We start from the raw sequence: 26,351 nt of genomic DNA, 5'->3' as shown, positions 1-26,351 counted from the left end.
GCCCTCCTTCAGGGGATCTTCCTGACCCAGGGATCAAACACTTGTCTCTTATACTGGCAGGTGGATTCTTTACTTGGGTTTCCTAGCCTCCAAAAACTGTGTGGTCTGAACCCACACTTTATAACCCACAGCAGTCCCTGTGTCTGGACCTGGCCCAGGCCTGGGGGCTGCCTCTTGCCAATCTCTCAGGACCCCCTCCAGTTCTATCTGCCCAGGGAGGGGCAGGGACTGAGTCCATTCCTTATCCCTACCTGGCCCCAGACAGACAACTCAAAAGACACACCTTGAGAAATAGGATGGAAAAAGAAGCCACATCAGCCATGAAGATCGGTGAAAGCCTTGGTTTAATTGGAGACAAGATCGAAGGGTTGAGTATCAATCAGTGGACCGACTGATTGATCGTTAAACCGGACAACACTTGAGCAGCTCCCGGGGTGGGGGGGTGGTCCTGGGCTCCCCTCCCCTGGGTCCCTGGGGACAGGGAGAGGGGCAGCTGCTGTCCAGCCCTCACCTCCCCCTCTGATCACATGACTCCCTGTTAAACAGCACTGAGTCCACACTTCTGGGGGTCTATGGTACAGTTCGTATAATACAGCAGGAATGGAGACTCCCCCTGGGAGACCCCCCACCCCTCTTTCCCCTGACTGAGTCAGTGGGGGAAGGGCAAGTTTATTTTCCCTTTTTGCCTCTGTAGAATAATTTACAAACCAACCTTACAGTATGTACACAAAAAAAAAAGAAGAGAAAGAAAGAGAACCAAAAGAAAAGGCCCCCTCCGGTCGCCGGCTGGGACTGAAACTACTTTCGCTACAAAAATGAACCCTGTACAGCATCTTGGGGGTGGGAATGGGTGGGACTCCCCACAGGGAAGGACAGACAGATGGAAGGCTGGGGGGAGCTGGGGGCTACAGTACCGTGTGCTCAGAATCGGAGGGGAGGAAGATGAGAGAGGCCGGTCCTGCCCAGCTGCAGAACCAAGCTGAGGGGCAGAGCGGATGGGGGATGTGGGGGTCTTTCCTTCCAAATAGTCCCCCCATGGCTTGAAGAAAAATGGCCTTGCATCTGTCCGTTGTATTGCTCCAGGGAACAGCTAGGGGAAGATGGGGAGGCTTGGCAAGGTGGGGGATGAAAGGAGAAATGACTCTGATGCCAGGGTAGGGTGGGCTGCCCAGAAAGGGGATGTGGGTGTACACCGTTATTGCTTCCTCCTAGGGCAAAGAGTTGGGGGAGGGCAGGAGGATGCTGGGGAGGGGGCATACCCAGGACGGGAACTCTGGGCCTGGCCCCGCCCCACTTGAGGTGCAAGTGGGAGCCACTGCAACCCCCTCTCCTATGGCCGTGGGAATCATTAAGGCAGAAACAAGAGGAGAAGCAGCTGGAAGGAAGGGGGGCGGCTCCAAATCATCCCCCCTCTCCAAACGGAGAAAATTCAAACTGAAACCCAGAGTGGAAGAGAAAAGGGGTGACGGGTGGAGAGGGCAGTGGGATCAGGCCCTCCTCAAACCTCAGATCCCAGGGTGGTGGTGTGAACGTCCCTCTGACACCCTCCCCTTGCCTCCTGAAGCCTCATGGCTCCCTCAAGTCAGTATTGCCAGGTTTGTGCAAAATGAGGCGGAAGACTTCTGGGGAGGGGAGGGCAGAAAGCCAGAGTAGGACTGGAGCTGGGGCCCCCCCTACAGTGGGCGACCCCTCCCCACCCCTAGGGCCCCCACCCAGAATGGCTATTCCTGGCTGGGTTCTAGAGACCCTCCCAAAATTCAGAAGTCTGGAGGGAGATTCTACACCAGGCAAAGAGCCCCAAGAGGCCGGAAGACTAAGCCTGGAACCTGGGCGATGGTGGTGAGGGTGGGGGGCTGGAGAGGTAGGGTCGGTGGTGGGGGTGGTTGGACATGGACAAGGGGAGCCGGGAACAGGAGCGTCTACAGTTGCTGTGTTTCATCCTTTTTTTTTTTTTTTTTTTCTTTTTCTAAAAATGTAACAATTAAAATTCCAAAAATAAAATCACTTCCGGGACCTCAGCCCCTGGTTCCCCAGCCCCCACCTCCAAAAAAGAGGCCCCTGGGTGGGGGTGGGGGGGAAAGAGGAAAAAAAGAAAAGAGAAAAAAAACCCACTTTTCTGTTTTCTTTTTTCTCAGGAGGCCCAAGAGTCTTTGAGGCAGTGGAGGAGGTCAGGGGGTGATGGTGGTGGCGGTGGCGGGTGGCACGGAGGCCAACCGGGTACAGGGGCTGACGCTCAGGTAGGGCCACCAGCTGACCCCCAAGCTCCGGGAGCTGGAAGCGCTCCAGGAGTGGGATCCTCGCCGGCTGTCCCCGTGCAGGCACAGCATGCCCTCTTGGCAGCCTGATGCTCTTTTTGGGCCCCCACCTCGGCTGCCATGGAGGGGAGGCCCAGAAGGCCCGGGTCATCCTCTGGAGGGGGCGGTGTCCTCAAGGCAAGCGGAGCAAGGCTATTAGGAGACAGGGCAGGGATGTTGCGGCAGCCCACACAGACATCCACGGACGCGCCTTGGGGCACGGACACGTCCTGGCCAGCTGCCACACTACCTGTGGAGTCCACTTGCCGGGTCAAGTACATTTCCTCTATCTCCACCTCCGCAGATGGATCCTGGCCATCAACTTCCAAAGGGTCTTCAGGTGGGGAGGCATCCTGGGCCATGTACAATTCCTGAATTGCAACCGCACCCGGGGCAGTGCACACCTCCTCCTCCTCTTCCTCGTCCAGCGTCAGCTCGAACTGGAACTTATCAGGTGGTGGGGGGTGGCCCGGTCCCCCAGGCTCCTCCTCGGGGGGTGGCGAGGGGCTCTGCCGAATGGCGCTGTAGTACCAGTCCCGGTTGTCTTCCAGAGTGTCCAGGATCTCTTGGGCATCTGGGTGGACCAAGTCAGCCCACGTCTCCCACAGCGGGTGTACGATATAGTCAATGAAACCCACCTGAGAGAGCAGGAAGGAAGCAGAAACCACAGATGGCACCACCATGCTGCGGGATCTGATAAAATTTAAAAGATGCTAATGCAGGGGACTTCCCTGGCCATCCAGGTAAGGTTAGGACTCTGCACTTCCACGGCAGGTGGACAGGGTTCGATCCCTGATCTGGGAACTGAGATCCTGCATGTCACGCAGTGCAGCAAAAACTAAATAAAAATAAGAGATACTGATACCATCTGACCTAGCAAGTTTGCTTCTCCAGATCCATCCCTGGAAAAACTCTTGTGTAAGTAAGAGGGGAAAAAATCACATATGAGATGTAAACAAAAACTGGAAACACCTCTATATATACATCAGTCGGGAATTACTTTTTAAAAATGGTGGTAAATCACAGATATTCATGAAAGCCCCCCGCCCTTTTTTTTTGCCTCTCTGTGTGGCTTGCAGGATTTTAGTTCCCAGAATGCATGCGTTCTCAGTTGCTAAATTGTGTCCAACTCTTTGATATCCCATGGACTGTAGCCAGCCACGCTCCTCTGTTCATGGGTTTTTCCCAGCAAGAATATTGGAGTGGGTTGCCATTTCCTTCTCCAAGGGATCTTCCCAACCCAGGGATCAAACCCTTGTCTCCTGCATTGGCATGTGGATTCTTTACCACTGAGCCACCTGGGAAGCCCGTGGGGATACCACACAGCAGGGAAAAAGGATGAGCTTAATCCATGTGTAATAAGGTGGATAGATTTCCAAGTCACTGTTGGGAAGAAAAGGTAAGCTATGTAAAAATAAGTATATACTGATACAATTTATACTTTTAACAAAGCTAAGCCCACAAACTATTCCTATTAAGTTACCTGTGAATATAAACGTGTAACAAAACAAATAAATCTGGTTTTCATCAGGGGTTAGGGGGCTATGTGGATGACCAGGGGACATTTGGAAGTGTCTGGACACAGTTTTGGTTATTACCACAGGAAAGGGAGAGTATTCCTTGCATCCCGTGGGTGGAGGCCAAGGATACTGCTCAACACCTTACAATGTAGAGGGTGGGCCCACCACAGAGAATGAGCCATCCCCAAACTTCAGTAGTGCTGAGGCTGGGTAACCCTGCATGGGAAACATACACACACCAAGACAGGAAGAGGAGATCTCACCAGGGAAGAGGCTAGAAGCAGGGAGAGTGAGAAACTCTCATGCTCAAAAGCTTTATCCTTTTTTTTAGGCCAGCTGTGCAGCATGTGGGTTCCTAGTCCTCTGACCAGGGATGGAACCCATCCCCCCTGCATTGGGAGAATGGAATCTTAACCACTAGACCTCCAGGGAAGTCCGCAAAGTGTTGTCTCTCACATGACCGTGTTTCTGTCCCTTTTGTTAAACAGGCAGATGACAAAGCTGAGTCATTTCACTTCATTTCAAAATCCATCAGGACTTCCTGGTGGCGCAGCGGATAAGAATCTGCCTGCCAATGCAGGGGATATGGATTCAATCCCTGGTCTGGGAAGATTCCATATGCCATGGAGCAAATAAGCTGGTGCACCATAGCTTCTGAATCCATGGCTCTAGGGCCCAAGAGCCACAACTACTGAGCCTGTGTGCTGCAATTACTGAAGCCCACACGCCTAAAACTCGGGCTCCGCAACAAGAGAAGCCACCATAATGAGAAGCCCAGACACTACAATGAAGGGTAGCCTCTGCTCATTGCAACTAGAGAAAGCCCACAAGCAGCAATGAAGACCCATGTGACAAAAAGAAAAAAAAAAAAAAAAAAAAAATCCACCAAAACTCAGGCCCAAAATGAGTGGCCAGATCACAGGGAAACCAAGAGGCTGAATGGACATGAGGTCTGTAACTAACGGTCAGACGAATATTATTACAGATGTTATGGCAGTTGCAACAAAGAGAACTGTCTGGGCGCAAATCTACAAATTAAGGAGTTGGAGGCTCAGTTCAGTTGTTCTGTGGAGCAGGAAGTGTTACCTATTTCTCATCATGATAGAGAAGGAAAAAACAAAGAAAAACTTGACATTGTGGATGGGCAGCTTAGGGCCTCCTGGGGGCCTTGGGGCTCGAGGCCAGGATGTGAGGTAGGGGGCCTTTCCCTGCTCCCTTCCAACACCCCGAGACTCTACCTGAGACTTCTCCACTGAGGCTGTGTGCTTGTCGCACATGGGACTGATCTCCATGCCTCGCTCACGTTCACGGTCGCCCTGCTGGAAGAACTCGGCCATGATGCGGTCAGTCCACTGGCGGTAAAGCTCCAGCGGCTTGGTGGGGTTGCTAAGGTCTGCGCAGTGCACCATGTTCCGTAGAACCTGCGTGGGGTGGGGGGATCTTTAGAGGCCATGGCCCCCGACCCAGTTTCAGGCCCCAGGCTTTCTTACTTTCCCTTTGGAAAGAGAGTAGGGGACGGTGGGGCGGGGGGGTGGTGGGTAAGGGGGGAGATGGAGGGAGGAAGAGGAGGTGAGGGAAAAGGGAGATGAGTGGAGGAGAGAAGGGGAGAGATGAGAGGTGAGTGATGAGCAAAGGGCAGAAGGAGGGAAGGGAAAAGAGGCAGTGGGGGACACAGAGGTGTGGGAGGAATGGAGACAGGGCTTGATGAAGAAAGGGAAAAGGGGGCTTCTCTGGTGGCTCAGTGGTCAAGAATTCTCCTGCCAGTGCACAAGACACAGGTTTGATCCCTGGTCCGGGAAGACCCTACCTACATGCTGAAGGGCAACTGAGCCCGTGCGTCACAACTACTAAGCCTGTGCTCCAGAGCTCAGGAGCCTCAACTACTGAGCCCACATGCCACAGGAACTACTGAAGCCCACGCACCCTAGAGCCTGTGCTCTGCAACAGGAGAAGCCACCACAATGAGAAGTCTGTGCATCGCAACTAGAGAGTGGTTCTCACTTGCCACAACTAGAGAAAAACCTGCACAGCAATGAAGACCCATCACAGCCATAAACAAATAAATAGTTAATTTAAAAAAACACACACTATGTTAAAAAAAGAAAGGGAAGAGGGAATTGAGTGAGATGGGGGAGACGGGAGTTGGAAAGGGTTAGGTGGCAGAGGAGAGAAAAGACAAAGAAGATGGGCAACCTGGGAGCTGGGGGCAGAGTGAGGGGCAGCAACCCAGACCTAAGGGAGGAGGGAGGGAAAGAGTCCTTATATGGTCTGTGTGGGGGGCACCTGGATGCGGTCGGAATAGTTATCCAGCAAGAGGACCCCTGAGCTGGTCACTTTCTTAGTCTCCACCATGGTCTTCAGGTCAGCCAGGAGGGTCATGTGCTTGGACATATCCGTGGCCAGCACCTGTGGGCAAGGACTTGTCATGGGGGCCCTCAAAGCCTGGCCACCCTCTGTACCCACCCAACCCAAAGTTTTCACTGAGCACAATCAGCCCCTGTGGAATTCCCTGGCAGACCAGTGGTTAGGACACCCCTTTAGCTTCCACTGAAGGGGGTACAGATTTGATTCCCGGTCAAGGAACTAAGATTCCACATGCAGGGAGTGGGGCAAAAAAAAAAAAAATCCAACCCCCACAACCTCCTCCCAAAGGACGGTTCTCCTACTCGGGGCCTGTCTATCCCAGACTCAGACCAGACCCTCCCCAAATTCCCCTAGGCCCAAAGGCGACCTTCCGCACTGTCCCCGCCCCTCGCCCCGCCCACCATGTCGATGACCATCTTGCGCAGGCTCTGCCGCTGGCGCTTGCCGAGGTTCTGGAAGATGTCACAGTTGTCTTCCTGCAGCAGCTTGAAGCCCACGGCCAGGTGGTGATTTTCCAGCACCGACTCGTCGTTGTACATGAGCGCCAGTTCTGAATCTGGGTCCCAGGTCAGGTTGGGGCAGTCAGAAGAGACGACCCACCCAGGATGCCCCCCGCTGGGAGGGGCCAGCGTAGGCCCCGCCCCCAACCCAGCGGGCCCCACCTCCAGCCCAGCAGGCCCCGCCCTCACAGAGGGCCGCTCACTGGTGTTAATGAGGAACTGATTGGAGACTCCAGGGTGGTCCACGTCGTGGATGGCAGCCGCGAAGAGGGCAGCGAGAATCTCCAGGTCCGTAAACACGGCCTAGGGGCGGAGCAAGGGGGTCAGAGAAAGGCAGGGGTTAGAAAGATCGGGAGTCAGAGAGAGGGTAAAAGAGAAATGAGAGAGTCAAGAAAGATGGGGGTCAGGAGAGAGAGGAACAGGGTCAAAGAGAGATGGGAGGTCAGGGACCCAGGGTCAGAGAGATAAACAGGAGATTCAAGATGGGCAGGGGGGGAGGGGAGGCTGGAGAGACGGGGTGCCCAGGTGGTGCTCACATCCAACGCAGGTGTGGCCAGCAGCACATGGGTGGACTGCAGCACGTCGGCTGCGTGCAGGCTGTTGTGGTAAGCCACATCCGGGTGGTAGTGGTCCTCTAGGGTCAGCATGTATGTCACCATAGTGTCCACCGGGATGCGGAACTTCTTCAGCAGGTCCCGCTCCTGCGGGCAGAGGTCGGGGGATGGTGGCCCTCCCTGGCCCTCAGCTCCTCACTCCTCCCTCTCCCTCGCAGCTGGCCCCACTCAGCCCGCCCTACCAGGAATCTCACCGTACCTGGAATATTGTGTACATGATACAGCTGAGGGAACGCCCCCCAGCGTAATCTGACACGCGAAAGATGTTCAGGCCCCACTTGTTCAGGTTTTCCAGTTCCTGGTGGAGACGGAGGCCACAGGTCAGGAGCCCCTGAGGCCAGGACCCTCTAGACTCTCTTCTAGGAGTTCAGAGGTGTTAATTGCTCTGTCTTGGCCAACTCTTTGCGACCCCATGGACTGTATGTAGCCAGCCAGGCTCCTCTGTCCATGGAATTCTCCGGGCAAGCCTACTGGAGTGGGTAGCCCTTCCCTTCTCCAGGGGATCTTTCCCACCCAGGGATTGAACCCGGTTTCCTGTGTTGTAGGCAGATGCTTTACCATCTGAGCCAGGTGTTCAGAACCCTAGTCTGCATAGTGGGACCATTATCACTCAACCAGTGGGTGATGTGGTCAGCAGTATAGAATTTACCACCCAGGTCCTACTGGGCCAGAAAATAACAAAGCAACCCCAGTGTCTATTGAGTGCCTATAAGCTACCCAGCACTGCACTAAGTGCTTGATTTCACATAGCAGGTGAAGGAACCCAAACTCCAAGCAGTGACAAGACTCACCTAAGACCTTACATCTCACAAGCAGCAAGGCTGGGATGTGAACTCAGTGTGGCTGACCCAAAAGCACGGTTCAGCTTCAGTTAAACTGCTCTTGGGCACCGGGAGGAAAGGAACATGGGCTAGTTTTTCATGTCTTTGCAGAATTCAGAACAGTGCCAGGGACTTCCCTGGTGGTCCAGTGGATTTTGCACTTCCACTGCTGGGAGCGTGGGTTCAATCCCTTAGTTCAATCAGGGAACTAAGATCCCTCATGCCCTACTGCATGGCCAAAAAAAAAGTGCCAGTACACAGTAAGTGCTTAATCAACACTGGGTAACTGCATATAGCACTGGCCATTGCTGGCACATGGAGGGTTACAAGAAAAGTCAGCTGAGTGAGCTGCTGAGCTTGTGTCGAGTCCATTGTACAAATCAATGTGGGAGTCCTCTGGCCTAAGATTTCACAGAAAAGCCAGGAGGTGAATCCGGGTTTGGTCTGTAGTGGATGCTGTTGGATTCTGTGCAGATTCCTTCCACTGGTAAGCATGTCCATCCCCCAGCTGCTGGAGCTGTTACACATTCTCACAGCTGTCCTTTCTCAAAAATCTGCTCTGGGGGGAACACGAAGATCCCACATGCTGTGTGGTGTGGCCAAAAAAAAAAAAAAAAACTTCACAAAACTGCTCTTTCTGCACTAGAGCTATGTAGAGGGCGTGAGGGCATTCACCCTGGGGACAGCCTCCAGTCAATGACAAAAGGTCAGTGCAGCCAGCACAAGACTTTCCTGGTGGTACAGTGGATAAGAGTCTGCTGCCAATCCTGGTTCGATCCCTGGTCTGGGAAGATCCCACCTGCCATGGAGCAACTAAGCCTGTGAGCCACAACTGCAGAGACAGTGCTCTAGAGTCCGAGATCTGCAACTACTGAACCCATGTGCCACAACTGCTGAGCCCACATGTCACAACTCCTGAAGCCTGTGTGCCTAGAGCCTGTGCTCTGTAACAATAGAAGCTACTGCAAGAGAAGCCCATGTACTGCAACAAAGAGTAGCCCCCACTGCAACTAGAGAAAGCCAGTGCACAGCAACGAAAACTCAGTGCAGCCAAAAATTAACTAATTAAAAAAAAAATAGGCCAGCAGGCTTGCCTCAAGGTGGTTCAACTCAGTGGTGCTGTTCATACGTTGACTCCAGCTGAGACCACCCGCCTCTTTGCTCATTAGCTCCTTCCTAAACTGCTTCCTGGACTTCCCAGAAAGCACTAGTGGTAAAGAGCTCACTTATCAATGCAGGAGATTCGGGTTTGATCCCTGGGTGAGGAAGACCCCCTGGAGGAGGGCATGGCAACCCACTCTAGTATTCTTGCCTGGAGAATCCCATGGACAGGCACACGGCGCATACTGGTTCCTTCACTCCGCCTTTCCTGAGAGTCTCAAAGGGCAGGTATACCGCAATCCTCATCTCAATCTGACCCAAAGCCCAGTCCTTCACTGCCCCCGCCCCCAGAACCCTGCTCCTCCCTCCCCAGCCCCGCCCCCGCTGAGGCCCCACCCACTTGGGCTAGGCGTTCCTCTTGATCAGTCTTCACACCAAAGCGGGGCATGCTGGAATCGTTGAGGCTGCTGCTATGCATCAGCTTCTTCACTCCGGTTATCTGAGACATGGGCTGAAGCTGTGGCCCAGGGGCCGGGGGCTGCTGGCAAGGTCTCTGCCGTGGCGCTTGCTGTTTCTCCCGATCTTTGATCGTGGGTGATGGGATCTCCACTTCATTCCGCTTGTCTGCGGAAGACAGAGGAGAGGCAAGCATGGTTACCCCACTGAAGCTCCTTCATCTGGCTCTCAGACCGTGCCTGCCTTACCCCTCAGGCCCTGAAAATTCTCACCCAGGAGGTCAGACCTAGTCCTGGTGTCATGCTGTTGGTTGCTTATAGACTGGAAACCAGAGCGGAGGTAGGAATTCTGGGAGGTGGTGGGCTGGAGTGGGGACCCCAGGGCCAGACGAGAGCTGTGGGGTAGCCCCAGTCCAATCACCAAGTTTGGCGAGGGGGTGGCATGGGAAGTCAGGAGGCAGGGTGGGGGCGCTAGAGAGGGCTTCTGTCTGCCTCGGATAGGCAAGGACCCTTCTCGGGCTGGGAAGACAGCCCCGCGGTGACCCAGAGGACTGGTTGGGGTGGACAGCGCTGGGAGGCGGGAAGGAAGGGTGGTCTCTGGCTCCATGGGCCCACCCCTACCCCCTGGACATCAGCCTGTCTGGGGGCCAGCCCCAGAAGTCTCTTTTCCTGAGCTCTTTAGGCCTTCCAGAGTCCAGCCAGGGCCACCCATTGTGACCTGGGTCCCACCAGTCAATGACAGGGCCCAAGAGGGCTCATTTGCATGCTGTGCTCTTATTGGCTGGGTCTTCAGCATTCAGGCATATCACACACTCAATGGTGGGAATGTTTGAAACCTTCTTTCCAGCTTGGCTGGGGGGGCAGGTAACCTGAATTGGGGAACTTTGGTGATCAATTCTGAAGGTGAAATTACCCTGACTTTGTCAGGGATAGTCTCAGTTAAGGCTCTTGGCTTCAGGATGAGGGGAAGGCTGACCTTGGAGGTCATTGTGAGCTGAAGGGTTCCAGTGAATCTGAGGTATTCTACCTTTAAGTTTCTGAGTTAAGGAATTCTCCAGAGTTTGGGGAATCACTGTATAGGTTTAAGCTAAGCAAGAGAATCCTATTGAATTTGGGTATCTAAAGTTTGGGGGTCTACTGAATTTGGGGGTATTGTACCAAGTTTGGGCATTCTATTGAATTGGGGAGATTTCAGCTTGGAGGTTTTTTAAAGGTTTGGGGGTCTTTATGGGCTTTTAAGGGCAGGAATTCCCTTACATTTGAGAATTCCACTGAGTCCGGGCATCTCTCTTGAGTTTGAGGGGTCTTCTGAGTTTGGGGCAAGGAAATTCAAGGTTGGAGATTCTACTGAATTTTGGGAGACTTTGAGTTCTATTTGAGTTTGGGGGTTTCTTGGGGTCCTTGAGTTTGAGTTCCAATGGGGTCCCCCTGAATTTGGAGGGACTTTGCAGCTTTAAAGTAGGGGTTCTACAGGAGTCAGGGGTCTCACTAAATTGGAGGGTATCAGAGTGTAGGAACTTTTGACGTGGTGACTTTGACCTTTGGGGAGGTGAGTCAGGGTCCCTTGGGCAAATGTGTGCAACAAGACTCAGGGTCTGGGGTGCCCCCCAACAGTCCAGTTATGCATCCCCCCTGTCACACACACACACAGTGCTGCCCTTCACTCACCCAGGAATGTGGTGGAGATGTACTCAGAGACCTGGTTTCCTGACCTGCTCATCTCTGACAGGTGTGTGAGTTCACGGTTTAGCATCCTCTTGAACTAAGGTGAAGGAGGCAAGAAGGAAGGCATGATGGGGTGATGGCAGGGGTTGGGGGGGGGTAAGGTCAGGCCTTCCCAAGAAACCTCTGAAGAACCCAGGAGCCCCTCTCACTTCTCTGCTCAGCCAGCACAGCGCTCAGCAGGCTGTGAGAGGGGAGGGGTCAGTCCTTCCTCTCCTCCCAACTCTCGATGGGTGTCCCCAGGCTTGGGGAGTGCAGCCCTCCCTCTCTGAGGAAGGGGGCTTCCTCTCACCATACTCCCTCTTTCTGCCCCCAAGGAGGAGTCAGAGGGGCACCTGTGGAAGGGAGGGGCTCCTGCTTAACAGGGAGCCAATGGGGTGTCAGGAGAATCCCGTCACCATGGTGATGGGAGTCTCCTTAGCAACTCCCCCTCCAACCAGCTGCTGAGCTGGGGAAAAGGGGGCAGGCCGTGGGCCCCTTAACCCCTGACTTCCCAGACCTACCCCTGGCCCAGGTCTTCCCAGACAGGGACCCCACACGCCAGGGTCCTGGCCCCGCAGCCCTCAGCCTGGTTTGAAAGGAAGGAATGCAGTCCTGAAATTCTGGGTGAAGATGTTTGGCTGGGGCAGGGAGAAGGGTGAGCAGAGGAAACCCTAGTTCAGTCACTAGGGGAGGGGGGGTTCCCATCATAGCCCCCTCTCCCCCAACCTCAGAGGGGTGGACAGATGCACAGATGGACAGGGGATGCCTAGAACCAGCCCTGGGGGCTCCTCTGGGTCTCCCCGTCTCTCTTCACACAAGTGGCCGCTGTGACATTGTGCATGAGGAGAAAGGGCATCGGCTCCCCACCCCCAAGCTCCACCAAAGCGCCCCCTGAACTGGAGCCGACTGTCCAGAGAGGCAGGAGGGACTCTTGGCAGGAAGGGTGAGCCTGCCCAGCCCACATCGGGAGAGGCACTCACTCCTCCCAGGGCTGCTAGAGGCCCTGGGCACCCATAGAGAGACACACATCCACACACAAGATGGACCCACAAAGTCACACAACCGCACAGAGTCACAGACCCCCCACTTACACAGTGCTACACAGCCCCCAGACACACACATCAAGGAGCACACACAATAAAGCAGTCACTGAACTCAGGGTCACATGCCCCAGAAAAATCATGCAGCTCTGGGCTCATAAACATGGCCCAAAACACACCACCACAATCAGAACCATGTGATCTCGGCCAGGGCCATCCCCCAGTCCATGACCCAGGCACACAAGCCCACGGGCCTCAGGCAGCCCCCCACCACTCCAGACACACACACACATGCACGCTGCGGTCACACCCAGAGAGAGACCCACACCCCCAGCCACCCACCTTCCACGCCCAGCCCCGGGCCACACACAGAGACACAGTCACCAGGCTTCATCTCCAGGCCACACACGTGCACAGATGCACACACAAGCCCAGACCGGGGGCTGGAGGGTGCGAGGTGGGAGGGCCAGAGCTGGGTCTCTTGCCCATCCTCCACCCTGAGTTCCCCTACCTGGTCCCACCAGCCCACCAGCCACGGCTTGGAGCAGGTCTCGCAGAAGAAATCCACCAAGGGCATCGTGGAGTCTTGGCCCCGCTCAGGGCTGCCGCACACAGAGGCTGGGCTTGGGGAGTCCCGGGGTTAGCAGCTATTGTGGCAGGGGGCGGGGTGCTGGGCAGTGGAAGGGGGAGCCGCGGAGGGGCCCAGGCCGGCCCAGCAGGGCTGGGGGGCTCCCTTCCCCTCCGCGCTCCCGGCAGCAGCCCTGGTTACATGGTTTGCCTGCCGTGGGCCCTGCTGGGCCCCCGTGCGGCAGCAGCAGTGGCTGGAGGTGGCCGGGGACCCCTGCCCATGGGGGGAAGGTGCAGGGCGAGGGTCCCGGGAGGAGGCTTCGGAGGCTCTGGGCTCCGTGTGTTCGCCTGTGTGTGTGCGTGTGCGTGCTCACTGCAGCACTGGCAGGCTGCATGCAATGTCAGGTGGTGCTGGGGGTGGGGGGGGCATTAAAGGGGCACTGGAGCCCATGGGCCTCAGGCAGGACCCAGGTGAGGTTGCCAGGGATGGGCAGGGAGGCACACACACCCGGCAGAGGGCATGCCCCCACCTCGCCGTGGACACACCCAGCGACAGACACACACACCCACATGCTCCACACACCAACACACAATCAGACACAAATTCCACTCCACACCACTACAGACACTTGACAGACCTGACCACACTCTGACACCCAAATGCTTTCAGTCCTATGCTAACCACACAAACACACACACACACAGTCATAATTCTGTTGTTCAACACATTTCTAGGAATACAATAGAGCACACAGAGGTACAAATACCTCTAGACACCCATTCCCAGAATATGGACTCACAACCAGAAGTGCAGACACACACTAAGGGATAAACACCCAGATACTGGACACACTTGCAGACACACTCAACACACCCACAGACACACTTGTAAACAAACATGGATACCCGTATGGCCTCAGACACAAATGTGCCCTGACTAATCTATAAGGGAATACGCACACTCACACCCACGCTCCACACGCACATACCCCATTGCAGAAATACACCCGCAGACCTACATTCAGACACACAGTCACATTCTCAGATGCTCCACACATACTCTCAGGGACACAATTGCCCTAGACTCACATGTTCCCAGACAAACCTCCACCCACGGGTGTGCGCACCCCCCAACACAGACGCCCCCACCTGCACATTCATTTCCTGACAGGCATCCTCCCACCAAGCTGTACAACTCCAGGTGGCATCATTCACATTGCCCGCTTCCTGAATGGCGCCCCCTGGAATTGTGCAGTGCACAGTCAGCACAACTGTACATGGATGCCTTGCACTCTCTCCTGTGGCCTTGCAAGCACACACACACACACACACAGAGTCACAGACACATGGAGATACACACTCAGATTCACAACTGGACTAACTCACATCTCTAGACATACACACCCCCCTGGTATAGCCCCCCACACTGACAGCCCCACATTGTCAGCTGTGCATATCCTTATGCCCTCCATAGATACACTTGTGCATGCCACTCCTGATGGATCTTATTGGGATACCCCCCACTCCCCTCCCCCCCTCCCTGCCCAGCACTGCAATCGGGTAACCAACAAACAGTCATATAGCCACAGATACACACTCATAAACCATACAAACACAACCTGCTCCCCCCAGGACAGAAGGTCACCTAGGGACACCCCCCCACACACACACACACCAGGTCTACAGGAGATACAAAGTCAGATACACACACACACACACACACACACACACCCCAGGTCTACAAGAGATACAAAGTCAGATAACACACACACACATACATACACACATACACACACACACATCCCAGGTCTACAGGAGATACAAAGTCAGATAACACACACACCACACACATACACACACACACACACACACACCAGGTCTACAAGAGATACAAAGTCAGATAACACACACACACCCCACACACACACCAGGTCTACAGGAGATACAAAGTCAGACAACACACACCACACACACACACACCCAGGTCTACAGGAGATACAAAGTCAGATAACACACACACACACATACACATCCCAGGTCTACAGGAGATACAGAGTCAGATAAAGGACACCCAGGGTCTGACCCCACCCCACAGGCTCTAATCACAGGTGGACCACGCCCATTGGCCACGCCCCATAGCTAACCCCGCCCCCAGCCGTTGGCTCCACCCCGCTGCTCCTACACACCTTGTGGGAAGCCATCTCGCTGACGGAGCGATAGGTCTGCATGGTTTCCAGCTGCTCCAGACACCAGTCCAGCTCCTCCAGTGTCTCTCGGGCCAACTGCTGACACGTCTCCTCTGGGGAAGGGGCAGCCGGGGCGGTGACTGCGAGGGTTCGCATGGAGACCCCCAGAGGTGATGGGGGCCCGTCTGATGAGTAGGGCACTGGGAAAGGGGGCGAGGGACCCCGCACTGGGGCACCACGAGGGGCCTTTCTCATGCCCTTGGGCTTGGTTACCTGATAGCGTGGCCTTGCAGACGGGGGTTGGGCCGCCCAGCGGGGACCGCCTGCAAAAAATCGGGCCCCAACCTCAGCCTGGCCCTCCCCGTATCTCTGCCTCCCTCTCTCCATGAAGAGTTCTGACTTTCCTTTTTATGAGCCCTCTCTGTGTGTCCCAGGCATGCTGCCATTTACTCTGCCCGCTGCCTCTCACAGAGCCTCACAAAAACCCATTTTACAGATGAGGAAACTGAGGTTCACGAAGGTGGAGCCACCTTCCTCAAGACTATATGGCTGGTTGGGTCAGACCCTGTGTCTCCAAAGTCCCTGCTTCCCTGACCATCCCTCCCCTGAGTTCCTTGAACCCCAGGATAACTCTGCCCCACCCCCCGCCCCCCAGGGCTCCCAGAGGAACCAGCAGCTCTCAGCCTCACCCCTGCCCCCAAATAAGAACTACTTCTATTCAGTGAGCACTTACTATGTGCTGGGCAGTATTCTAGCACTTTCTATACATCACCTTCTCAACTTCTTACAGCGGTTTCCAGTTGACAGAGGCAACACAGACGGCTAATTGCCTGGCAAGCTGGCATCACTGCCAGGAGTGGCTCAGAGGCTGGGGTGGCTGACCACTCATGACCGCAGCCTTGAGTGTCCATACCCCTCCATCTTTGTTTATAAAAGTTTCCCCGACTTAAGAATTTGAATCACAATGGTTTACTGGCTCAGTGGCAACTGTTGGCTAAACAGAGGCTCAGAGAGGTCAAGTGCCTGCCTGAGGTCACACAGCAGCTGTGAGAGTTGGACCCAGGTGTGTTGAGCCTCATGATCACAGGCCCTGGGGCCCAGCCTCCACTTACTTGTTGCTGGGAATGGGCACATTGGTCAGGAGGGAGAAGTTGCTGCGAACGCTCCGGAGACTGGCCAGCACCTGGGTGGGGGAGCCAGGGTGAGGAGAGGGGCCCACCCAGAGCGAGGAGCTGGGGCTGGGCCCCTGTCCCCAAGTGTAGGGGAGAGTCAGAGCCCCTTCCCTTCTTAGGGGAGGGGGTCTTACCTGGGCAAACGGCGTGACGATGAGGTCCTCTGCATGCCTGCAAGGACAGGGGTAGGTCAGGGGTCCTCACAGTGGGGCTCCCAAGGGTCTGGGGTGGACAGGGGCTGGGGCTACCAGAAAAGCCAAGTCACTAGGGTGTCACTCTGTGGGGGACTGGGCCCTGGGAGGCTGGTGGACAGGAAGGGGGCTCTGTGGGGTGGGGGAGGGGTGCTTATACCTCACAAGGATGGTTACGCTGCAGGGGCTTGTTCTGAAGGAAACGGTCAGGGAGAAGAGTTCAGGTGGGGCAAGGTGAGGTGGCGCAGAGACAAAAGGAGGGTGGTGAACACACCTCAGAGGCTGAGCTTGGAGAAACTAGTAGTGGGGAGGGGGTGGAGGACAGGAGCTGGGGGGAAGGGGTGATACAGATGCCTCACTGGGTCGGGACAGGGCTGGAGGATTCAGTAGAGGAAGAGGGCTGAGGAGATGGGGGTGCTCACACCTCTGTGCTATTGTTGCTTAGTTGCTTCAGTCGTGTCCGACTCTCTGCGACCCCATGGACTGTAGCCCGCTGGGCTTCTCTGTCCATGGGATTTCCCAGGCAGGAATACTGGAGTGGGTTGCCATTTCCTTCTCCACACACCACTATAGGTGGTCGTGATAAGGGGGCTGGTTTAGGGAAGCCTAGACATGGGGAGGAAGAAGAGGGTCAGCCGAGGTGGACCCTCTGGAAGTGGTAGCCAGGAGGGGCTCAAGTGGGGTTCCCTTGCTGGAGAGATGGGATAAGGTGGGGCCAGGCCCCTGAAACCAAGGGGTAGGAGTGGGCATGGGCAGGTTGGGTGGGTGGGCACTGTAGGGACATGGGTGGGGCTGGGCCTCGGCTCAGAGTGGCCAGGTGGCGGGGCAGAGACAGGGTGGGCACTCATACCTCACTGGGTGGGTATGCTATAAGGGGGTTGAGTCCTCAATAGGGAATAAGGGCGCTGTTTAGTTTTTGCCAAGGACCATGGGGTGGGCTGGGGGTTGGGCAGCCCCTGTCCCCCCTTGCTGGGGCCAGGAGGCCTGGAAGAGCCAGCCAGGGGGGAGATGGCAGGTGCTCACGCCTCGCTGGTGACCGACGAGTTCCGGGACATGGTCTTGGGTGACATGTCATAGTCGCTGTCTGAGCGGTAGAGAAACGACTCCCGGCGCTGGCTGGTGGCCGCACCAGCATGCAGCACGAGGCCCGGGCTCGCCTGCGAGTCCAGCGGGCTGCGGCCTGGCGACGGTGTCGGTCCATTCTCCGCCTCCAAGCTGCAAGGGGTGGGCGGGAAGAGGGGTCAGTGGGCTGAGATGACATTGAGGGGGGGCGTCGAGAGGAATAAGGAGACCCAGGAAATTCCTGACAAGAGAGACAGATACCTCAGAAAAGGTGGGAGACAGGAAATTAGAGAGACCACCTTTGTGTGCCTGGTCCTGCTGCCAGAGCTAAGGGACACTGCCGTGACCCAGACAGACCATGATCTGTGCCCCTCACAGACATGACACTGCGAGGGCTGGTCTAGAAACAGGCCAACCGAGCAGCACTGCACATCCCCTAAAGTTGTGGGGTCTTCCTCGCTCTGTTCTTCCCTTGGTACCTCAGAGCAATCAAATCTATTTAAGAATAATCTGTCTGCTTCATATCCCTTCCTTGGCCAGCCTGCCCATCATCACTTTCCTGGTCCAGGACATTTGTCTTTGCTCTGGCCCCTAGCTGCTTCTGTTTATACCCCTGTCTGCTTCCCTCAGCAGCCAGAGGAAGCCTGTGAATACCTGAGTTGGGTCACATCCCTCCTCTGTTTAGAACCTTCTCTGGCTCCCAGTTCACTCAGAGCCAAAGCCAAAGTCCTTGCTGTGGCCCACAAGGCCCTGCCCCCATACCCACTATGCCCTTCATGGACTCTGCTGCAGCCATAATTGCTATCTGGCTGTTCCCTAAATATTCCAGGGATATTCCTGCCTCAGGGCCTTTGCACAGGCTGTCTCCCTGGCCCAGATCTCCAGTGGCTCCCCCCTCCTCTCAAATGTTGCCTCTTCAGGAAGGCCTCCCTCAACCAACCCATCTGAAATATCATCCCCTGCCCTTACATTTCATATTTCCCTTCCTTAAAATAAATACTACTTACCCAACACATTCTATGTTTTACTTTTCCGCTGTTTGCCTTCCCTTCTAGAACTAAGCTCTACAGAGCAAGGATTTTTGTCTGCTTTGTTCACTGCTGGATCTCTGGCTAAGAACATGGCCTGGATGCCCAATAAATGTTTACTGAATGAATCAATCTATGAATGAATGAATGAATGAATGAATATACAGGCTGGATGGTGCCATCCAGGGAATTAAAACTAGGTCGGTGGCTGGAAAGGTGATTTTTAGCTGCTGTGGTGGAGGCAGGTCTCTCTGAGGAGGTGATATCTGAGCAGGGCCTGAAGGATGAGAAGGAGCAGGCCATGGGGTCAGGAGGTGGGAGAAAGCACTCCAGGGTGAGGGAACAGTAAGTGAAAAGGCCCTGTGGCAGAATCTGTTTTTTGTTGGAGGACCAGCAAGGAAATTGGTGTCACTGGAGTGGAGATACAGATAGATAACAGAGACACAGCTAAATAGAGGATACAGCAGGACTCCATTCTGTTGGCACTGGCAAGACAGAGCCTCTGGATGAGGTAGGAAAAAGCTGGCTATGCCACTTCCCAAATGTACAACTTGGGGGAAAAGACCAAATTTCCGTTTCCTCTTCTGCAATATGGGGGCAACCACTGCCTGCCTCAGGTCATCCAGGTAACCAGCGTTAACACAGGTAACACGCTCAGGGTGGTGCCTAACAGGGAGCTCAAGAAACACTGGCAGCTGTAAATCTATCAGCCCCCTAACTGTAAATCTATCAGTATCCCTGGGGAGGGAACTCACCTGGGCAATTGATATGAAGGTTTGAGGATAAGTGTGGGGAGCTGTGTGCCTGTGACATGCTGTGTGACCTCGAGAAGGTCACTGCCCTCTCTCGTCTGTGACTCTGTTAAAATGAGGGTGTTAGACTGGTCAGCAGATTTCAGGCTGTGCTCTGGTGAGTACAACCGGGTAGGGAGAGAAGAAATAGAATCCTCCCTGCACTTTCTGGTCCTCCTATTGAATGTCAGTCTAAGATTTTATTTGAATGTTCCCTCTGCTAAGAAATAAACCTGAGGGAATTCTCTTGGGGTCCAGTGGTAAGGACCCTGCATTTCCACCACAGGGGGCCCAGGTTCCATCCCTGGTCAGGGAACTAAGATCCCACATGCCATGTAGCCTGGTCAAAAAAAAAAATCTGAAATCTCCTAGACCAGGACAGCATTACCAGCTTCTATGCTGCTGCTGCTACTAAGTTGCTTCAGTCATGTCTGACTCTATGCGACCCCATAGATGGCAGCCCACCAGGCTCCCCCGTCCGTGGGATTCTCCAGGCAAGAACACTGGACTGGGTTGCCATTTCCTTCTCCAATGCATGAAAGTCAAAGTAAAGTTGCTCAGTAGTGTCCAACTCTCAGCGACCCCATGGACTGTAGCCCACCAGGCTCCTCCGTCCATGGGATTGTCCAGGCAAGAGTACTGGAGTGGGGTGCCATTGCCTTCTCCCACCAGCTTCTATACATGGACTCTTTTTCCTGGGCCAGCCCTGGGATGGGGGGATGAGGGGGGAGGACTTCACTGCCTCCATTTTACACATGAAGAAACTAAGGTTCAGAGAGGATGATTGGTTCCAGGTCACACAGTAAGGTCATGGTGCAGTCAGAATTCCACCCCAAGTCTTGGGATTCCTCAGATCAAAATCTTAACTGCTGCCCTCTGTTGATGACCCCCATCAGAGCACATTCCCCTCATTAGAGCAAATTTTTCCAGGGTCCAGGCAGCCAACATAAAAAGCAGAGTGGGGCTGGGGGCCCTGGGTTCCAATTATAGGAAAGAAACCGGAAATTTTAAATAGTTGAAAACTCAAACTTCTTTTGAAAACAAACTTCAGAAAACATTTTAAAAACACTGAACACTGCTCTGCAAAAGACACTGTCAAGAGAATAAAAAGACAAGCCACAGACTGGGAGAAAATATCTGACAAAGGACCGGTATCCAGAATACATAACAAACTCTGAAGATGGACTTCCCTGGTAGTGCAGTGGTTACGAATCTGCCTGCCAATGCAGGGGACACAGGTTCAAACCCTGATCCAGGAAGATCCCACAAACCGCAGAGCAACTAAGCCCATGCACCACAGCTACCAAGCCCACGTGCCAAGAGCCCGTCCGTGCTCCACAAGAGAAGCCACTGCAATGAGAAGCCTGCGCACCGCAACTAGAAAGAGCCCTTGTGCAGCAACGAAGATTCAGTGGAGCCAAAAATAGATAAATGAAAATTTAAAAAGAAGACAACTCAATGCAAAAATGAGCAGAAGTATGGACAGTTCACCAAAGAAGATACACAGATGGCACATTCGCACAGGAAACATCATTCCTCCTTAGGGAAATGCAAATTAAAACCATGAACTATCCCTTTGCACCTACTAGGATGCTAAACAAACAAAAATTGACAAGGATACCAAGTGGTGATGACAAGGATCCATCCTTGTCACCACAAGGATCCCATCACTGATGGGAATGCCAAGTGGTACAGCCACTCTGGAAGACAGCTGCTTGGTTTCTTATGAAATTGAGCATACCCTAATTGTACAATCTGACAACTACACTCCTATATATTTACCCAAGATAAATGAAAACATGTCTGCTCAAAAACTTGCTGACTAGGGACTTCCCTGGTGGTCCAGAGGCTAGGACTCCATGTTCCCAATGCAGAGGGCCCCAGTTCGATCCCTGGTCAGGGAACTAGATCCCACATGCTGCAACTAAGAGTCCACATGCCTCAACTTAAGATCCTGGATGCCACAACTAAGACCGGCCCAGCACAGCCCAAATGAGTATATATATATAAAAGCCTGCTGACTAGTGTTTATAACAGTTCTCTTCATAATCACCCAAATCTAGAAACAACCAAACCAAATGTACATCAGCAGATGAATGGATAAATGGTAGCAGATCCATGCCGTGGAATGTGTGTATGCTTAGTGGCTCAGTTGTGTCCAACTCTTGCGACCCCATAGACTGTAACCTGCCAGGCTCCTCTGTCCATGGGAGACATTCCTCCAGGCAAGAACACTGGAGTGGGTTGCCATTTCCTTCTCGAGGGGATCTTCCTGACCTAGGAGTTGACCCCAGGTAGACTCTTTACTGATTGAGCTATAAGGGTATTCAGCAATTTAAAAAAACACAAAAATAAACTACAGACCTTTGACTTTTTTAAATGGGGTGTTTTATTAGTGGCTTGGACTAAGATGGTTGTGGTGAGTTACTGAGAAATGGTTGTATTTGGAACATATATTTAAAAGAAAACCTAAGGGATTTATTTATGAATTATTTGTACAGGATGAAGGAGAAGAGTCAGTGATTTCCTTGACTTATGATATGTCCTGATAAACCCATCATAAATCAAAAATATCAAGATAGCTGAGGGCTTCCCTGCTTGTCCAGTGGTTGAGAATCTGCCTTGCAATGCAGGGGATCCCTGGTCTGGGAAGATCTCACATGCCACGGGACAACTGAACCCGAGCAACCACAACTACTGAGCCTGTATTCCTGAGCCCACAAGACGCAACTACTGAGCTTTTGTGACATGACTGCTGAAGCCCATGCACCCTAGAGCATGTGCTCTGCAACAAGAGAAGCCACCACGAGAAGCCCTGTGCACCGCAATTAGAGAGTAGTTGCTGACTGCTGCAACGAGAGAAAGCCCTTGAGCAGCAATGAAGACCCAGTGCAGCCAAAAATAAATACATAAATTTGAAAAGGATAGAGAGCCTAGAAATAAACCTTCACATATATGTGGTCAAATGACTGTCAACAAGGAAGCCAAGACCATTCAATGGAGAAAGGACAGTCTTTTTAAAAGATGGTGCTGGGAAAAACTAGTTACCCGTTTACAGAAGAATGAAGTGGGATCCTTACCTTATACCATATACAGAAATTAACCGCCAGTAGATCAAACATCTAAATATAAGGGCTAAAACTATAAAACTCTTAGAAGCTTCATGACATTGGATTTGGCAGTGATTTCCTGGACATGACATCAAAAGCACAGGCAACAAAAGAAAAAATAAATTAGGGAATTCATCAAAGTTAAAAACTTTTGTGTATCAAAAGACTATTCAGGGAGTACAAAGGCAATCCATAGAATGGGAGAATATTTTTTTAAGAGTCCTTTTTTTCTTTTTTCGGCTGCACCATGGGGCACATGAGATCTTAGTTCCCTGACCAGGGATTGAAACTGTGCCCCCTGCAGTGGAAACTTGGAGTCCTAACCACTGGACTTCAAGTAATTTCTGAGAGAACATTTTTGCAAATAACATATTTGATAAGGGATTCATGTCTAGACTGGGCTTCCCTGATGATTCAGACTGTCAAGAACACAATGCAACTCCTGCAATGCAGGAGACCTGGGTTCGATCCCTGCGTCAGGAAGATCCCCCGGAGAAGGAAATGGCAAGCTACTCCAGTGTTCTTGCCTGGAGAATTCCATGGACAGAGGAGCCTGGTGGGCTACAGTCCATAGCATTCCAGAGTCGGACACGACTGAGCGACTAAGCGCATGTGCAATGTCCAGACTATATAAAGAACTCCTAAACCTCAACAACAACAAAACAGACAACCTAATTAGAAAGTGGGAGGGAGGTCCCTGGTGGTCCAGTGGTTAGGGCTTGGAGCTCTCACTTCTGAGATCCTGGATTCATTCCCTGGTTGGGGAAATAAGATTCCACAAGTCATGGGAATGGCAAAAAAAAAAAGGGGGGGGGTATAACCCTTAAACATTTCTTCAAATAAGACATACATATGGACAATAAACACATGAGAATATGCTCAACATCACTGGTCATTAGGAAAACACAAATAACCCCAATGAGATACCACCCATCAGGATGGCTACTATTAAAAAAACAAAAGGAAAATAACAAGTGTTGGCATGCATGTGGAGAAACTAGAATACTTATATACTGCTGGTGAGAATATAAAAAGGTGCAGCCACAGTAGAAAAGAGTTTGGCGGCTCTGCAAAAACTTTTAAGCCCAGAACTACCATGTGATCCAGCTATACGCATTCCAAGTACATATACCCAAAAGAATCAAAAGCTGGGGACTTCCCTCTTGGTCCAGTGGCTATGACTCCACACTTCCAATGCAGGGGTCCCGGGTTCGATCCCTGTCAGGGAACTAAACCCCACATGTGGCAACTAAAAGATTCAGCACGTGGCAACTAAGAGCGAGCGCAGCCAAATAAATAATTTTTTAAAAAAGAAAGGAAATTCTGACACAGGCTACAACATGCATGAACCTTGAAAACATCACACTAAATGAAATGTCAGACACAAAAGGACGATATTGTACAATTCCCCTTACATGAGGTCCCTGGAGGAGTCAAATTCATAGAAAAAAGAAAGCGTGGTAGGGGCCGAGGGCCAGGGGAGGGGAATGGGAGTGAGTATTCCATGGGGACGGAGTTTCGCTTTAGGAAGATGAAAGTGTCCTGGCAATGGATGGCAGGGGAACAGTTGCACGACAATGTGTGTGTATAACGACACTAAATTGTACAGTCAAGTTAAAGTGGTAAACTTTATTACATATATTTTACTACAATTAAAAAAAAAAACCTCTCATGCAACAGATACTAAAAAGGTTGAATTTTGGAAATTCCCTGGTGGTCCAGTGGTTAGGGCTCAGTGCTTTCACTGCCGGGGGTCTGGGTTCAATCCCTGGTCAGGGAATTTAAGATTCCACAAGCAGCAGGGTACAGCCGGAAAAACAGTCGAATTTTACTATATGTTAATTTTTTAAGTCAATTAAAAAAAAAAAGGAGTAAAAATACTCTTAGATCATGAATTTGGGTCTTTGATGATAATGCCCATTTATTGAGCACCTGCTGTGTATTGAGTGCCAGGATAGATCCTTTTAGATTTATAGGAATAATAAGGTTGTGGTTTAGTTGCTCAGTTGTATCTGACTCTTTTGCAACCCCCTGGACTATAGCCTGCCAAGCTCCTCTGTCCATGGGATTTCCCAGGCAGGAATATTGGAGTGGGTGGCCATACCCTCCTCCAGGGGATCTTCCGCACCCAGAGATCGAACCAGTGGCACTCGGATTCTTTATCCCTGAGCCAACAGGGAAGCCCCAATAATAAGATACTCAGTATTTGCCTTGTGCCCGGTACTATCTGTAATTTTGTGTGTTTGTCATTATTTTGCTTTTTGTCTTTTGGCCGCACATGGCACGTGGGATCTTAGTTCCCTGACTAGTTCTCGAACCCATGTCCCCTGCATTGGAAGCACAGGAGCTAATCTCTAGACCATCAGGGATGTCCCTCCTGGTACCATCGAAGTGCTTTGTACACATGACCCCAATCAGGTCTCCCACCAATCCTGCGAGTCGGGTTCTATTAATGTCCTGTGTCAATATGGAGGTTGAGGTGCAGAGAGGGAGTGAGGGGCTGGTGGCCTTCCCGCCTGTGAATGAGGTCCTGTCTCCCAAGGTCCCGCCTGGATTTTAGGACTCTGCTGAGTGCCACTGGGGAGGGGAGGAGAGGGACACATACCTCCATCCTGAGGACCTCAGCCCCACCCTAGGAACTGAAGCTGCAGTTGGGGGAACTTGAGACCCAAGCCCAGAGGACACCCAGCTAGACTTGTGGGCAGATCCCACAGCCCCAGGGGGACTCAGCTCACGTAAGCAGGAGCCCAGAGGCCCAGATGGGAAGAAGAGGTTCTCTGGGGCCCTGCTGTTTGTGCTTCCAGGAGCGAATGCCCCCTGGGCTGTGGAAGGACAGAGGAGAGAGGATCAGGTGTGTTGAACAGCAGCCTGAGAGGGACTGAAAGAAGAGAGTGTGTGTGTGGAAGGGGCGGGAGCAGGTGTCTCAGCTACCCCTCAGAATCAGACCCAGAGCTGTTGGCATTCACTCCTTCCTCACCTGCCACTGCTCACAGTAGCCAAAGTCAGGTTGGAGGTGGCTCCAGCAATGTCCCAATGGGACCCAAAGCCGCAAAACCCGAGTCACGGGCAGCCAAAAGGCCCTGACCTCACAGGCACATACCCAGACACTTCATCAGAAAGCAAACTGAAGGACTTCAGGGACTTCCCTGTTGGTCTGGTGGTTAAGACTTCCAATGCAGGGGGAGCAGGTTTGATCCCTGCTTGGGGAACTAAGAGCCTACAAGCTGCACGGTGAGGCCAAAAAAAAAAAGGAAATGACTTGCCCAAGACTCTCCTTTGGACAGGCTGACCACTTGACGGCATTCAGATGGAGCTACTACCTGCCTCTACTCCTCTGAGGGCCCTGGGCCCGCCCACCTGGGCTCCTGGAGCATCAAATTGGGCCCCTGGAGGACTGGGCAGCCCAGGGACAGACGCAGGCTTTGGAGTTCTGCCGCACAGGCCGATACGAAACAAACAAGCGGTGGAGGTGGAGGGGGCAGGAGAGGAGACAAGTCCCCATTGGTCAGACTCATAGCGATCACAGTAGCCAATTGCTATCAAATGTCACATGCTAGGCACTCTTGTATGCCCAGACGGGTCCTCATGCTCCATTTTCCACAGATAGAAACTGAGGCACAAATAGGATAAGTAACTTGGCTCATGGTAAAGCACGATTAGAACCAGGCCACCAGGCTACAAGGCTGCTGCCCAGTAAATCACTGGGTGTCTGTCTCCCCCAGGCAGGCCTGCCATCTCCCCGGGCTCCCTGCCCCACTCCACCTGACTCCCTCGCAAGAGGTGCCAGGCAGCCTTCATGGAAAGGCCTGGCATTTGCTTTGTGAAGGTCAC

General features: G+C 53.0%; 1 protein-coding gene across 5 annotated transcripts in view; it reads right to left on the bottom strand.

The window, feature by feature from the left end:
- Positions 1 to 326: 326 nt before the first annotated feature.
- PDE4A (phosphodiesterase 4A) overlaps positions 327 to 26,351 on the bottom strand; it is a 44,413-nt gene continuing 18,388 nt past the window's right edge. For 4 of the 5 annotated variants that reach the window (XM_070792816.1, XM_070792815.1, XM_019964149.2 and 1 more), the window contains 14 exons: positions 17,553 to 17,744; positions 16,473 to 16,509; positions 16,279 to 16,349; positions 15,440 to 15,489; positions 15,167 to 15,279; positions 11,338 to 11,431; positions 9,615 to 9,838; positions 7,492 to 7,590; positions 7,215 to 7,379; positions 6,882 to 6,981; positions 6,580 to 6,734; positions 6,098 to 6,220; positions 5,053 to 5,235; positions 327 to 2,932 (listed from right to left, as the gene is read on the bottom strand). In XM_070792816.1, the coding sequence (XP_070648917.1) occupies positions 2,234 to 2,932; positions 5,053 to 5,235; positions 6,098 to 6,220; positions 6,580 to 6,734; positions 6,882 to 6,981; positions 7,215 to 7,379; positions 7,492 to 7,590; positions 9,615 to 9,838; positions 11,338 to 11,431; positions 15,167 to 15,279; positions 15,440 to 15,489; positions 16,279 to 16,349; positions 16,473 to 16,509; positions 17,553 to 17,744 (2,305 nt within the window). In that variant the 3' untranslated portion in view covers positions 327 to 2,233. Of the gene's footprint in view, positions 2,933 to 5,052; positions 5,236 to 6,097; positions 6,221 to 6,579; positions 6,735 to 6,881; positions 6,982 to 7,214; positions 7,380 to 7,491; positions 7,591 to 9,614; positions 9,839 to 11,337; positions 11,432 to 12,924; positions 13,373 to 15,166; positions 15,280 to 15,439; positions 15,490 to 16,278; positions 16,350 to 16,472; positions 16,510 to 17,552; positions 17,745 to 26,351 lie in introns of those variants that run through there. The other variant, XM_019964150.2, reaches the window with a different exon arrangement.

Source organism: Bos indicus, chromosome 7 (genome assembly GCF_029378745.1).
Source record: "Bos indicus isolate NIAB-ARS_2022 breed Sahiwal x Tharparkar chromosome 7, NIAB-ARS_B.indTharparkar_mat_pri_1.0, whole genome shotgun sequence".
Taxonomy (NCBI): Eukaryota; Metazoa; Chordata; class Mammalia; order Artiodactyla; family Bovidae; genus Bos; species Bos indicus.
The sequence above is the reverse complement of the archived record's forward strand: the minus strand, read 5'-3'. Positions and strand labels throughout refer to the sequence as shown.